At 38.1% G+C, this 15,945-nt stretch overlaps 1 protein-coding gene across 1 annotated transcript; it reads right to left on the bottom strand.

Moving 5' to 3' along the window:
* Window positions 1-1,251: 1,251 nt before the first annotated feature.
* Window positions 1,252-15,937, bottom strand: ATP5PB (ATP synthase peripheral stalk-membrane subunit b). The gene is made up of 7 exons (XM_059927680.1): window positions 15,842-15,937; window positions 15,529-15,565; window positions 11,672-11,817; window positions 8,911-9,074; window positions 8,399-8,524; window positions 2,734-2,913; window positions 1,252-1,669 (listed from the first exon to the last, which is right to left on the bottom strand). Exons 1-7 carry the CDS (start codon window positions 15,879-15,881, stop codon window positions 1,592-1,594), a joined length of 771 nt encoding a protein of 256 aa, XP_059783663.1. The 5' UTR covers window positions 15,882-15,937; the 3' UTR covers window positions 1,252-1,591.
* Window positions 15,938-15,945: the final 8 nt, after the last annotated feature.

Genomic DNA, 15,945 nt, shown 5'->3' with positions numbered 1-15,945 from the left:
TGCAAAGAAGCAACTTTGTGGCTTATACATACTGGTGCTAATCTCTTGACTCACCAATTGTAGTTGGGCCTATAACTTCCCAACCCTTCCCTGGGTCATCCTTCAGCTTTTCTAACCTTTGGACCAGGTGTGTGAGGAAAGGCCTGGGGTTTTGCAGGACAATCATACGAAGATCTGAGGTAATACAAATTGACAAGGGTTTCAGTCTGTGCTTGTGATTTCCACTTGTTCCTATCCCCTCCCACTTCACATCCATCTTCCCTTCTTAAATGTCTGCTCCATGCACGTCAAGTTCCTTCATCAGAAACAAAGATTAAGAGCTTACAGAGATTGCTTAACCAGCTCCCACGACAGCATAAAGTCAAATCCCTTACCTATAAACATATATCCTAGTAGTTCTGCTTCTCTGACTGAATGCTGACTGATACAGTTATACACAAGGAAAATGATGAGGTTACTGAGACTACCTAAAATGGTGCTTGTCATTACACTCTCAAAACACCTAAAATCTGTACTGTATCACATAGTCTTACTGCCTTTCCAGTAGATATTTAACTCCCTGAGGTAGGAACTTTTTATCTCTGTATGACCAGTGCAGGATTGTGCTTAGCACAGCAATTCTTTGTTTAATGAGTAATCTGGAACACCTCTGCTGACCCTATCAAAATCTCCTTTAGGTAACATCTTAATAATGATATCAGTCTGATTTCTATATAAGATGAATACATTAGCCATCAATAAATAAATAAATACTGACTTAAATGATTGTTATATAATTAAAACCTTAGGAAGTCAATGAAAATGGCAATTATCCATATGGTACGTATTTTCAAGTATTTCCTATTAGTTCCTATAGTTCCATAACTATTATGTAAGTTATCCATTTGTTTACAAGTAAATCCTTATACAAATATGGGAGAATTAAATATAGACAAACCAATGGAAGGGCAGAATTTTCTAACTTATCTGCTGGATTCTTCAGAGTGATTTTATGACACATTGAGTCCATAATATTTTCTGTTGACATACTACTAAAATGAAAATAAAGTCAATGATATAATTTGATATACAAGATTTCCTTTAGTTATTTTAAGAATACTGAAAAGTTTTAAATTTCCCATAACCTGTCAGCAAGAAATAGCTTACCACCAATAGTTTTATAAACAATATTATCAGCTCAATGACCCATAATTTTTACCCATATAATAAATGTTGAAATAACATTTCAGAAAATTATGCATCTTGAAAAACTTTGTTTCAACCGTCACTTTATTGTAAGATGGTTGAATTAATTCAAATTTAAACTATAACTTGACAATTTTTAGTCAGGTACCAAATTTTATTCAAAGCAAACTGCTTATTCAAAAGTGATCATGGAACAACTCAAAATGCAGAGCAAGAAGGATGAGAGAAACATCTTACTGGCCAATAGATTGTTTTAATTCTCTCATTATATGAAACTCAAACTTTTCATTTTTAGGAAAGGGAAACTAACTTCAGTAGAGAGCAATACAGAAAGATTTTGTCACAAAGACTAGTTTCCATTTAGTCAGTCAACTGTTTCTAGCTGTCTCAATTGGGACAGATGCATTTACAGAGCTGGCTGTGCTTGAGCCTTCTTTGCAAGCAGCTTTAGATCTGCAATGCACTTGGCAATTGTCTCCTTCTCCTGTGATAAGGAAAGAGAAAGCTGGTTAGACCTTTTCAAATCATGGAAGGGTATAAACACTGTAATTCTAAAGGATACCTCCTATAAGAGATTCCTCGGAATCTCAAGATGGATTACTGGCTTGATATGATAGACTACTACAAATTATTTAATTATTTAACATAGGGGAGATGCAAAATTTATTTTAAGCAAATGCAGGGAATTTAAAGTCCCCTGGCTCATAGCTTTTATGAGTGAAACCTGTTCAGAAGTTGAAGCTAGATACTCTTGTAACCATGTGCCACTGATGTTAGGTTTTACAGCTAACAGCTGCTTAAAAAAGACCAACCTAACAAACATTAGTAATACAGAAATGTTAAGAAAGAATAAAAATAACTTTTAGTCTCTTTTGTATACTTTAGTCTTTTCAAGTTTCTTAAATAAGTATGTCACTTTTATGTAAAAGACAGTTTATTTTAAAAAACCCAATTCATTAAATGTTGACAGACCCTGTTTTTCTAGTCCTGCATGGTTATGCAGAAAATGACCAGAAATGCCTAAGTATACTATATATCTAGGAAAGAAGAAATCAAGTCAAAAGTAAATAAAGAACATAAAATTTAAAAAGGAAATCACATTTAGGTAAAAAACAGAAAACATTTCTGTTCAAGACCAATGAATTAAGTGGCTGGGAAGAGGAAATGGCATGGAATAGAAACCATGGAATTATTCAGAAAATGGAAGAGGCTAAGAAGTAGACTTGTCCAGCCTCTGTTTTACAGAGAAATGAAATATGTTGCTTACTATTTCCCAAATGTTGGAACTTGAACATACGTCTGTTCAACGAGTGTTCTCAACAATCTTTCCACTCTTTTTGATCCATGAGGTGAGAGACCCTTTGGTAGCCAAACTTTGAGGAAGGAGGCAACCTACCAAAGCAGTTGTACAGCATCTTCTAGGTTACCACTAACCAGAAAAATGAACCAGGACCACCCCAATGTCTCTAGGCTAAAGACTCCTTACCAGCTATTTCTGTCCTATCAGAGATATCAATACAACTCCAGAAGCTTCAAAACATCATGTACCTGCTGCGCAGAGATGCTCTGTACCACGTTCTTCTCCACCCAGTTTATCATGTGCTCTTGTTCCTTTTGACGCATCATATTCTGCACAGAGATGTGATAGTCCAGGCGATTCTTCACCTCCTTGTATACTCTATGCAGCCGTTCCCGGTAACTAACTTCCAAGGCCATGGCAATGTTATTCTGAAGCAAAATTAAGAAGTGACAAAAATTGTTTGCATACTTAAAGGATCACTTCCATTCTGAGGATTCTGCCCATTAGAATACCCATCATTACCTGTATTTTATGCAAAATTCATTTGTTTAATATGAATAGGTAACACATGCATGTGGTAGAAAAATTCTAACAGCATATAGTAAAAATATATTTAAAAGTATATACAGGGCTTCCCTGGTGGCGCAGTGGTTGAGAGTCTGCCTGCCAATGCAGGGGACACAGGTTTGAGCCCTGGTCTGGGAAGATCCCATGTGCCGCGGAGCAGCTGGGCCCGTGAGCCACAATTACTGAGCCTGCGCGTCTGGAGCCTGTGCTCCGCAACAAGAGAGGCCACGATAGTGAGAGGCCCGCGCACGGCGATGAAGAGTGGCCCCTGCTTGCTAGAGAAAGCCCTTGCACAGAAACGAAGACCCAACACAGCCATAAATAAATAAACACTTTAAAAAAATAAAAAGTATATACAGTAAAAAATTAGTCTCTTCCAGCCCCTCCATAGGCTACCATCTTCCTCTATTTCTTGTATTCTCTCCCAGAAATATTTAATAAACAAAACACAGGTATATGTGCACAAACGAACATCACTTTTACTGATTACGACACAAAGACCCACCTTAATTTTAAAAGTTACATTGGATTCTACTATTTTGGTGTCTCATAATCCATAATTTACTTAAGCTCTATTAATAGATTAGGTTGCTTCTAACTCTTTAACAAATAATGCTGCTGCGTATATTGTATATGTCTTTGCACTTATGTGTGAATAATTGCTGGGTCAAATAGCTAATAACTGTTGAGTACCTACTATGTTCTAAATAAACACTGTGTGTCAATTCAATTAAATCTTAAAATCACACCATGGGATAGTTGCTATTATTATATTCATTTTACAGTGAGGAAGAAACTGAGGCAGATGCTAAAGAATTTGTCCAAGGTTATAGAGCTAATGAACTGTGAAGTCAAGACCTGACTACAAGGAGTCAGGCTACAAAGCCCATGCTCTTAAAGATCCATTTTAACTTGTGATTAACGCTGTCCAATTCCACAGAAAAGTTGTACTGCTTCATGCTCTCACCAGCAACACAAATGCTTGTTACTCTAAACCCTGACCAATGGTGTTTATAAAACATTTTACTCTCCACTATTCTGATAAGCAGAAAAAAATATCAGTTTTAATTGTCATTATCTAAGGAGAAAATTTACGTGTTTAGAAGTCATTTACATTTACTTATATCTTTATAAATTGTTCATGTCCTACACCTAGTTTTCTACTGAGATGCTGGTCTATCCTAAGGTAACTACCCTTTTGTGTCACATGGAATGCATGTATTCTTCCTAGTTTGTCTCTTAGCTTTATGGTAATTTCTACATGTAAAACTTAAAAAATTTTTAATGAGATCAACTTAATTTTTCCTCTTACATTTTTAAATGTAAATTTCCTCTTAAATTTTTCCTGGATTTTTAAAAATTGAAGTATAACTGACATACAATATTACAGTAATTTCAGGTATACAAACACAATGATTCGGTATTTGTATATATTGTGAAATGATCACCACAATGGGTCTAGTTAACATACGTCACCACACAAGTTTCTGCATTTTGTTGTCTTTATTAGAAAGGCTTTGCCACTCCAAGGGTACTGTACTGTTTTTCATGTTCTCTTTTTCTACTTTTATGGTCTCATTTCTTATCTAAAGATCTTTAATTCATCTGAAATTCGTTTTGGTATAAGGCAAAAAGTAGGAAAACAACTCTGTAGCTACAAAGATACCCGTCTGTCTTTCCCCCTCTAAGATGAAAATGCCACCGATGTAAACTACCTTATGCGTTTAGGTCTATCTCTAGACCCTCTCTCTCAAGTGCTGTGCCAATCTGACTTTCTATTCATGTAGTGTGCCAAGCTATTTAAAGTTCCTTTATAATTTTGAGCTTTAATATTTGGTAGGGCTGTTCATTATTTCTCTTTTTCAGAATACTCCTGAATATTTTTTACTTTTTCTAGTAATAATCAATTTGTTCAAGTCCCAACACCCCCTACCCCTGGTCTATTAGTATTTTCTTTCTAGGAATGTGTAAAATTTAGAGATTAAAGTAGGGAGAATTTGATATCCTTATACTATTGAGTCTAGGTTCTTAGAACCTTATACCTCACAAGCATTTCACATTTTTCAAAGTAAAAAGACTGTACATTTCTAGTTAAGTTTACTCCTAGGCATCTCTTCCTAAATGGTTTATCTTCTTCTCGTATATTTTCTGACTGATATTTGTATATAGAAGGCTACTGATTTTGTTTATTAGATATTAATTTTGTACCCAGATACCTTACTGAATTTGCTTATGGTTTTAAGAGTTATGTTGATTCTCTCAGGTTTCCTAGGTATATAATCAGGTAATCTATAAGTAAGGATAACTTTATGTTTTCTAATTTTTATACCTCTTATTTCTTTCTCTTAATACCAGCTACTACTGCCAGAATAACACTGAATTAGTAATGGTGACAGGTATATTGTCATCTTCTAGTCTGTAATGAAAATCCTTATAGGTCTTCCTGTTTTATATAAAGCCTTGAAATATTTTTTTTTTTTTTTTTTTTAACGAATGACCAGTCCCTCAACTCTTTTTTTTTTTTTTTTAAACTTTGGGTTTATTTTATTTATTTATTTATTTATTTATGGCTGTGCTGGGTCCTCGTTTCTGTGCGAGGGCCCTCTCCAGCTGCGGAAAGTGGGGGCCACTCTTCATCGCGGTGCGCGGGCCTCTCACTATCGTGGCCTTTCTTGTTGCGGAGCACAGGCTCCAGACGCGCAGGCTCAGCAATTGTGGCTCACGGGCCTAGTCGCTCCGTGGCATGTGGGATCTTCCCAGACCAGGGCTCGAACCCGTGTCCCCTGCATTGGCAGGCAGACTCCCAACCACTGCGCCACCAGGGAAGCCCCAAGCCTTGAAATATTAATCTCAAGTAGGCCCTTAATACTCCTAGGTACATTTTTTTTTTTTTTTTTTTTTACTCCATTCACTCTCCTGAAATCTCTAGTATATCTCCTTGACTACTTTCCTTTTCAACAAATGACCTACCTTCCTATTTCACTGAGAAAAAGGAAACAAAGAACTTCACAAACTTCTACCACCATATAAACCAATCTACCTGGACCCATACTCACATACTTTGCCTTCCTTTCTTTAACTATGGCTGAACTGTCTCTGCTCTTGAAGGCAACCCTTCCACCTGTGTATTCTAAACTCTCTGGCCTACTGAAGGACATTGCTCCAGCAAATTCCTCCCTACTCCCACCCCTTTCTTGCATCAATTTTTCTCTCTCTACTAACTTCTATCAGATGCTAACATGTAATTATACTTTCCATCTTTTAAAAAATCTCTCTTGATTACCACATCCTACCTTCTGAACTACTGAGTAATTTCTTTGCCCAATACAGTAAAACTCCTTCACAGTTTTGACAGTGGTCTATACTCAGACTCCAATTTCTTTTCTTCCATTTTTTTTCCTTCAACTTACTCAAATAGCCCTTACCAAGGTCACCAACCTCCAGGTTGCTAAATCCTATGCCAAATTCTTAGACCCTTACTACTTGACCATAAGTAGGGCAACTACAAATTAAAATAATCCTTGTTTCCCTCAGTTATTTTCCTTCATGTTCCAGTCTTACAGCTGTGCCTCTTGTAAGCTCATGATTCCCTCATCTCCAGTCTGGAATTCTCCCCAGTGATTCCAGACTCATATATCAAATGGTCTACCTAACAACTCTATTTGGCTAACTCATTGGCATTTCAAACCAATGCATACAAGATTGAAGGCTACTTTCAACAAGGCAATCAGAGTCACCCTTCAAAACACGAGTGAGATTGTATCACTCCTCTGCCTAAAAGATTCAATGACTTTCTCTCTCATTCTGAGTACAAGTCAAAGTTCTCACAGAAGCCTGTAAGACTTTACATGATCTAGCCCTTGGCCACTCTCTGCCTTGCTTCCTTTTACCTTCCTCCTCAGCCATTCCACTTCAGCTACAGTGGCTTCCTTACTTTTCCTTGTCTACACCAAGCAGGCTTCCAGGATTAGGGCCCTTGCAATTGTTCTTCCCTCTGCCTGGAATACTATTTCCTCAGAAATCCACACAGCCTGCACCATCACTTTGACAGCTCTCTCTTCAAATATCACATTAGAAGCCTTTCTAGACTGCCCAATATAAATAGTAACTCCCTCCTTCTAAAATCTCTTTTCCTTTAACATAAGTTCATTATTCTACATGTACTTCACACCAGTTGACATTCACATATGCTTAATTATTTTTCTCCTGTCCTTCTCTCAACCCCTGGCTAGGAAAGAGACCCCAGGAAGGCAGACTTTGTTTTGCTCTCTGCTGTATTCCCAGCACCTTGTCTTGACCAGTGTCCACACATAAAATATACCTATTAAATAAATATTTCATAAATAAATAAAAATTTTAATGACTATCATTTGAATCTTATAAAAAAGCTACATCTTCAAAAGCCAGATTTTGTTTGTGCATACATAGTTTCTATGAGGCAGGAAGCATTTAGATTGTAACCTAAATCTGCACAGAAAGATATTTTAAAAATTTCTGAGGATTTCAAACATTTATGTGCTTAAGAATCTTTCAGGATCCTATTTAAAAAAATATAGACTCTTGGATAGCTCCTAACAGAGGTTCTAATCCCATAGGTCTTGGAATGGGTCCAAAAATTTGCATCAAAGATGACTGATGCACATGGTACCAAGACTACACTAGGAAATACTGGCCCAGACCCTTAATATTTCAGATACTTATTTTACCTTAGCACCTAATTTTTCATTTCATAGGTGTTTCTATACATAAAATTTCAATATAAGGACATCTCACTTTAAATATCAGGCATAAAGTACTGGGCTCAAAGTAAATAACAACAAAATGCTTGAGCACGTTCCTTAAGTTGTTTTAGAAACTAAATATTTTAGAATCTAATTATGCTTTGATCATGGTAAAAAGCTCTCCTGCCATCTGAATCTGCTTTGTGAATTTGGAATGTAAGGTATCAGGTTTTCTTATAGCAAGTATGTTAAGTAAGACTTTCTTATAGCGAGCACGTATGAAATGCACAGCATGTATTTCACCTACTGTATTTTACAGTGAATGCCATTTTTTAATCCGCTATAACTTAATGAATTATTTTCCCTCTGTGTGGATTCAAAATGTGTCCTTTTATACTTTTTACTCTTTCTAGTTTTAGAGTAATAATTCTAGTTATTTTTCTACTTGATAGGTCCACTGAACAGTTAATAGCTGTAACTGCTATTTAGACCCCCAACCAAATATTCTCTTTTCTAAACAAAATATGCTCAACCTATCCAACTATTCCTCATAAGATTCTAATTTTTTGTGTTAAATGCACACAAATGAGTAACTTCACTTGCCTTAGAAAGTTCTGAAACCTACCCTCTGGACATCAAAAAGGTAATGGCGCTTTTGAACCAGTGCCTGCTGTGACTTCTCCAGATCAATTGCATCTTGGATTTGTTTGATGGTAGCCTGTTTCACTTCTTCCAGTTCGGCAATTTTTTGCTGCAATTATGATATTTACAACAAAGATCACTGAAAGTACCAAGGGTAATAAAAAAGATTCATTTTATGCTTCTTCGAAGTCATACCCCTCATTTGTGAAAACACCCACACAATAGGGAGTACACAAATCCTTAAAAAGAGTTGCCCAAAATAGCTATGCAGTATCTTGTTGAAAGAACAAAACTATGGAAAAGCTGGAGAAAGTTTGGTAGATTTTTAAAACTTGATCTCAAGTTAGTAATAACATTAACACTTATAATTGAAATCATTATAATTAGATTCATTTCTATATGCTCTGCCCCTATCATTCGTACCAAAAACATCACTTGATGGCTTTGACACGACTACTATGGTCTAAAATGGGAAATAAGGTTTATGGTTCTTACCTCATTGAGTTTATCAGCAAATTCCCCAATAGAGGCACCATATTTTTTAATTACATAGATAAGCACCCCTATTGTTGAAATGGCAGAGAAGGTCTCTGCAGTTATCACATATATTTCTTTGGAGAGTAAATATAAGATAAGCCCAGTTCCGAGCACGTAGGGTCCTAAAAGAAGAAAAAGTTATTTTATGATGGATATGCTATGTCTAAAAGGGGAAGACAGAGATACTTCCGCATTTAATTAGTTGAAGGCAAAGTTAATAATGACTTTAAATAATCAGATTCAAAGACGGAACACTAGGTGAGAACCAGTATGGTAGCGTTGCAAGAACAAGGATCTGGACCCATGGAAATCTGACTCTGCAACTTATAAAACACTGAGCAATATAGATGAACTCTGAGCTTAGTTTCCTTAACTGTAAAATGGGAATAGTACCTTCTTCATAGGGTTGACGAAATTGAGAAATAATGTATATTAAGTGTCTGGTACAATTGCTCAACAAACAGGAAGTATTTTATAAAGATGTCAGGTTACTACCAGAAGTAATTTGTGCAGCAAAATATACTATTTATTGAGTGGGGACATTGGTCAGAATAAAATTTATCCACTCTTGCCTATTTACTGAATAGGAACCTGCCACTGGAAATAAGCAAACAAAACAGATACAACTATGAAGCAGCATGTATGTAAAAGAACTAAATAACAGGATTCTCAATTCCTGTAGCGTCTTATTATAATGCTTCAAATATAGCCACCTTTTTCTTTAACCAGGCCATGAATTCTGAAAGGACACAAACCATACGGTACATTTCTTTAGGATTTTCCTCTATGACTACTAGATGCTAGGTAAGGTCAAAGCAGGTCTTTGGGGAAGCAGTTTACTGTGTTTTTGAGCAATACAGGTACCAAAAGATGTTAGGATGTACTATGAGAATAAAAGGGTTACATTCTCAAATATATTTTACCCAGTTTCCCATACAAAGTTTCAACAGTTTATTTTTTTAAAAATTTGCCTTCAATGTATAAATTTTAAATGTGAATTTATAAGAAAGGCCTATCATATGTAGCATTTTTATCAGCTATGGAGGTCTGAGGAAATTAATGTTTCTTGCAATTTTAGTTACAAAAATGCTATCTTAGGCCACTCCCTGGAGAGATTAAAAAAAAAATCTTTGGTTGTCAGTGTTTCATGGTCATAGCAATACTTGGGTACAGCAAGAGAGGCAGTGCGTGTAGCAGAAAGAACACTAAACTTAACTGTAGAACCTGTGTTTAAGTCCAACTCAGTCACTAAAGAGAGAATAAATCTCCGTAAATTCTTTGTTTTCTAGTTCTGGGTAATAAAAATGTCTTCATAGGGCTTCCCTGGTGGCATAGTGGTTGAGAATCCGCCTGCCAATGAAGGGGACACCGGTTCGAGCCCTGGTCTGGGAAGATCCCACATGCCGTGGAGCAACTAAGCCCATGCGCCACAACTACTGAGCCTGTGCTCTAAAGCCCGCGAGCCACAATTACTGAGCCTGTGTGCCTAGAGCCCACGCTCTGCAACAAGAGAAGCCGTCGCAGTGAGAAGCTGGCGCACCGCAGCCAGGAGTAGCCCCCGCTCGCCGCAACTAGAGAAAGCCCGTACGCAGTAACGAAGACCCAATGCAGCCAAAAATAAATAAATAAATTTATTAAAAAAAAAAAAGTCTTCATAGAACTGTTGTATGGATTAAATAAAGTGAAAGCATATCGTATTATAAAAATGTAAGGTTTCAGTACAGTTTATGCCTTTTTATTTATTTATTTTAAATAAAATAATTTATTTATTTATTTATTTGGCTGTGTTGGGTCTTCATTGCTGTGCGTGGGCTTTCTCTAGTTGCGGCACGCAGGCTTCTCACTGCAGTGGCTTCTCTTGTTGCGGAGCAGGGGCTCTAGGTGCGCGGACTTCAGTAGCTGTGGCTCGCAGGCTCTAGAGCACAGGCTCAGTAGTTGTGTCACAGGGGCTTAGTTGCTCCGTGGCATGTGGGATCTTCCCGGACCAGGGCTCAAACCCGTGTCCCCTGCACTGGCAGGTGGATTCTTAACCACTACACCACCAGGGAAGTCCCTATGCCTTTTTTTTTTTCCTATGCCTTTTTAAAAGGAAAAAAAAAAACTGATAAATATGGTCCAGCTCTTTTTTTCATAATTATACATACAACACATAGTCTCTATTGCCTTACCTGGCTTTATTTTAATCCACAGCTCTTTCTATCATTACCTGAAAGTGTATTATACAGTTACTCAATTTTTCTTTTTTTGGCCGCTCTGTGCGGCTTGCAGGATCTTAGTTCCTTGACCAGGGATGGAAGCCGGGCCCCTGCAGTGAAAGCACCGAGTCCTAACCACTGGACCGCCAGAGAATTCCCCAGTTACTCATTTCCTTATTGTCTATCCTACAAAAGAATGTATGTTTCATGATGGCAGGCACTTTAGTTCACCACCGTATGCCTAGAACAGTGTCTAGCATAGAGCAGGCAGTCAATAAATTTGGTGTAACAAGAAATGGAGACAATGGTACAAAATCAAGTTAAAATCCCAAACAAATTTATTCCAAAGACAAGTTAAAGTAACCAAATCAATTCTTATATTGAATCACTTCCACACTTTAGTTTTAAAACCAGCTGACTTGATTTTTCTGGTACGTGTGGAAGAGGTAAGAGGCCACTAAAAGGCTAGATTAACATAAACCATACCATCTAAACATACTATCAAACACTGGGCAAATGCTCACCTGTTACACCGGTTTTAGGATAAAGGAACTGGAAAAATTCCTCAGGGATCAGCCCAAAACGAACTTTTCCTCCATATTCAGGAAGAGGTGGTACAGGGGCAAGACTTGGCTGCCCTTTGTGAAAGATCCTTGTTGCCTGCAATACCCTACAGGTAGGAATTACACAAATTTAAGGTCTATTCTTTAAAGAGAACACAATGTATGAACAACTGTAGAAAAGAGCAAATAGGGATGAGGATTGAGGCTGTTTCCCACTGTCCTAACAATGGGAACAGAACAGACCAAGAACAGGAAGGTTAGGGTCCCATAATTAGCTGTGTAATAAGGGGAAACAACTTACTTAAGGCTGTATGTAACCTTCTACCCAATACTAGAATCCCTTCTGTTAAGTCTCACGTGTCATCTCTCTAGGACTTTATATGTCTATTACTAGCAATGAATTATGTAAGAACATACTCTCCATCCAGACTATCTGGATTCAAATTTTAATTTACGCTTTTGTAGTCTCTGATTTCTCTAAAGTAAAGTGGGAACAAAGAATATGACCTTAGAGGGTTGTTGTGAGGATTAACTGAGTTAATAAATGTAAAGTATATAGAATGGTGCTTGGCATATGGTAAAGTTTTATGTAAGTGGTTAGCTATTACATGTCCACTGTGTTGTGAGCTCCCTGATGGCAAGAACTTTGACCTTTTTGAATATTCTCTGTATCGGGGTGCTAAATAACCACTAAGTGAAACATGTTTTTTCAGTGTTGCATAGCTCTAACTATGTTCACCCTTTGAATTGAACTGCTACATACATCCTTGAAACCCCTATCCATTGGTTCTAATATTATTTTTCGATGTAAGATAACACTCATGTATCTGGGTTAAACATCTCAGTTCCTTCACAATCCTGACTGTCCACAAGCAGCAAACTGGTTTTGTTTACAAAAATGAAGTATACAGAACTGAACATAATACTGAACTGAAATACAGCTTGACTAATTCATTCATCCTACAAATATCAATACATATTGAGAACTTGCTATTGTCATTATTGGGCTTGAACCACTGTACTATTATCATGGATTTGCAAACTGTTCTTGTCTTTAAAGTAGCCTAAGATTGCATTTGTAGCAGTTACAGCATACTGGTACATAGGATTCTGATGAAATAAAATCCTCTAGCCTTTTCATATCTGCTGCCAAGCTAAATCTCCTTCAAATTCTCAGTATGTCTTTGTCCCTCACCTCCCCTCTTATCTCCTTGCAATGTAAGAGTTTACATTATTTCATTGATTATTGTTCACTGCTTGTCTTTTGAATATTATTTCTGCTTCCCAATATATTGAGTTACTGCACCAAATTTTGAAATCTGAGAATCATGCTCAAGATTCTTTCATTTTAATCAGGGTTTCTAAACCTCAGCACTATTGACATTTTGAACTATTGACAACTCTTTGTTGTGGAAGGCTGTTCTGTGCACTTAAGAGTAATTAGGAGTATCCCTGTGGCCTTTGTACACCAGATGCCAGTAGCAGCCCCCCTCCTACCCAGTGGTGACAACCGAAAATGTCTCCAGACATTGCCAAAAGTCCCTCAGAGGGCAAAACTGCCCCAGGTTGAGAACCACTGACTTAAATCAGAGCACTAAAGAACTTGCTTTAGGTGAACACAAATCCTCTCCTTAACTGGCTGTCTCAGTTCAAGCCCTCATCTACTCCTGCCTAAACAAGTAAGCAACCCAAAATCTGTTCTCTTGGCTTCTCCTCAAATACCCCTTGAACCTAGGCCCCTTCCTGCTGCTTTGAAAGTTTCTAAAATGCAAATTTGACTTTAAAACTCTTCAACAGGCTCTCTCCTGCCCACAGAAAACAAACTACTTAATTCAGCTTACGTGATTCAGCACCTGTGAAATTTTATGTCCTCATCTTCCTTCATTCTCCTACTCTCCAGCCATATGGAACTACTTACTGCTTTCAAAAACCAAAAAAAAAAAAAAAAAAAAAAAAAAAAAAAAAAATCCATACCTCATGCTGCTCCTTCTGCCTGGTGTACCTTTCACTTAATGACTGCCAAGACCAACCAGCCTTCAGAACATCTTGAGTATATCCTCTATAAAGGCCTTCCAATCTTGGGTTGACAATTAGTCACTCAACAAAACATTTACTGACTTTCTACTTATATCAGGCACCGGGAGTATAACAATAAGCAGACAAAGTCCCAGCCTCTGACATTCTAGTGGGAGTTTGGGAAGTGTGAGTGTATACACAATTCACAATACACAATTTCAGACAGTTTTAAGTTCCACGAAGAAAAATAGGTGAAGGAAGGGGCTAAGGAGCAATGGAGTGGGGGAAAGCCTTTTTCGGTAGATCAGATGACATTTGAGCCAATGACCTGGGGAAAAGAGAGAAGAGCAAGTACAAAGATCCTGAGGCAACAATAAGCTTGGCAGTTTTCAGAGGAATAGCAAGAAGGCCAGTAAGGCTAGAGAATGAGCTAAAAAGAGAAAGTAAGAAGGTAAATCAAGAGGTAGGATGGGGTCAACTCATGTTGAACTTTCTGTGTTATCGTAAGTTTGGATTTTATTTCAAGTGGGATGGGCACCTCTAGAGGGCTTTGCAGGGGAAGGGTGGGGGGACTGACATAATCCCTATGGCTACTGTGAGGATGGCCTGTAATGGGACAGGAATATAGATTCAAGGAGACTAGTTAGGAGACAACTGAAATAGTCTAGGTGAAACGTGATGGTGGTTCACACTCCAGTAGTAGTGGTAGTGAAAGAAGTGGTCAGAGTTTGGATATAATCTGAAGAAAGAGCCTTACTGATGTATTAGACATGAAATGTGAAAGAGAAATCAAGGATGTTCCTTGCATGTTGTATATGTATTTATTACCTATATTACAATTATTTGTTTACTTGTCTATATGGAATCTTTCTTCTCTGAGAAGTTGGAAGCAGCCAATTATAGCCTCACTTTATTGCTTACACAAAAATTACAGATAAACCAAAGCCACTTTTTCAAGCCACAGGATTGCTATCAAATTTTGCAAGATTTAGGACTAAGTCTGGAAGTAAAAAGAGAAATCCCAAAGAAAACTGACATGTTTTATGAAATATCAGTAACACCTTCTAATATTTACTAAGCACATACTATGTACCAAGCACTGTTTTTAGAGTTCCCAGGAATTAACTCCCTTAATTTTCACAATCCATAATGTACTATTCTCTCTATTTTGCAGATGGGGAAATTAAGGTCCCACAGCTTGTAAGTGGAGGAGCCCGGTGTACCCTCTTTCAGCTTTGGAATCCTCCTCACTGTAAACCACTACTTTACAGCTGCCTCCTCTGGTAGACTGTGCGTGAGGTCCACGAAGGCAGGTACTTAACCTTACTCATTTTTGTATCTTCGGTTATGTGGGTGGCAAGATAAATATTTACTGAAACGACGAATAATTTCTCTGACCTGACAGTAAAAGTTGGAATCTGGGAGACAGATTAAAAACAAGATGCTTCATTGTTTTATTTAACAAAACTTGTCCTAGGGTATGCAATCTAGTAACCCTGACTAGGGCTGCCGCAGCTGTGCCTAGCTGAAGGTCACAAGGGAGAAGGGCGGGGCTTAGGGGACACCAAAACCAGTTTCTAGTTTAGTAAGAACACATCACTTGTTCTCTTAACCTTTGCTATTAGGTGACACAACGGTGTTCCAGGCAGTTACAGGAGCACACATGTTTGAATGAGACTGGAAGCGTTCCAAAATAACCTAAAGAAAGGTAATTACCGGCCTAAAGCTAAGAGCAGATTACCCAGAAGTGAAATAGGTGATAAAACAAAGACAAAAGGGAGTATTACACCCCTTACACTTACCCTGGACCGAGGAGGGCTGCGTTCTTCAGAGAGGGAGCTACAAATACACAAGGCACAGGTTAGCAAGGTCACGGTGAAATCTGGTTTGCCCCTTCCTCGGTCCCCGCGGAGCCCAATCACTAAGGCCATGCGTCCCCCATTCCTATCCCCCGAGACCCCACACTCTCCTTCTGAGCGGCACTAATCAACTCTCCACTCAGGCCCAAATCTCGCCGCGCCTTTCACCCCCTTTCCTCCCACCCGCTCCAAGTAACCCTAGACGCGCTGGTTTGCAATCACTCTGCTAGCCCGGACCAGGGTCTGTACCTCTCACCTGCTGCGGTGGCGGCAGAAAGTACCACCCGGGACAGCATTGTCAGGCAGCGTCCACACAACAGTCTTCGCGCCCCAGTGACCGCTACAGGAGACTCTGTCAGG

The sequence above is a fragment of the Balaenoptera ricei genome, chromosome 1, assembly GCF_028023285.1.
Source record: "Balaenoptera ricei isolate mBalRic1 chromosome 1, mBalRic1.hap2, whole genome shotgun sequence".
In the NCBI taxonomy this organism is placed as follows: Eukaryota; Metazoa; Chordata; class Mammalia; order Artiodactyla; family Balaenopteridae; genus Balaenoptera; species Balaenoptera ricei.
The sequence above is the reverse complement of the archived record's forward strand: the minus strand, read 5'-3'. Positions and strand labels throughout refer to the sequence as shown.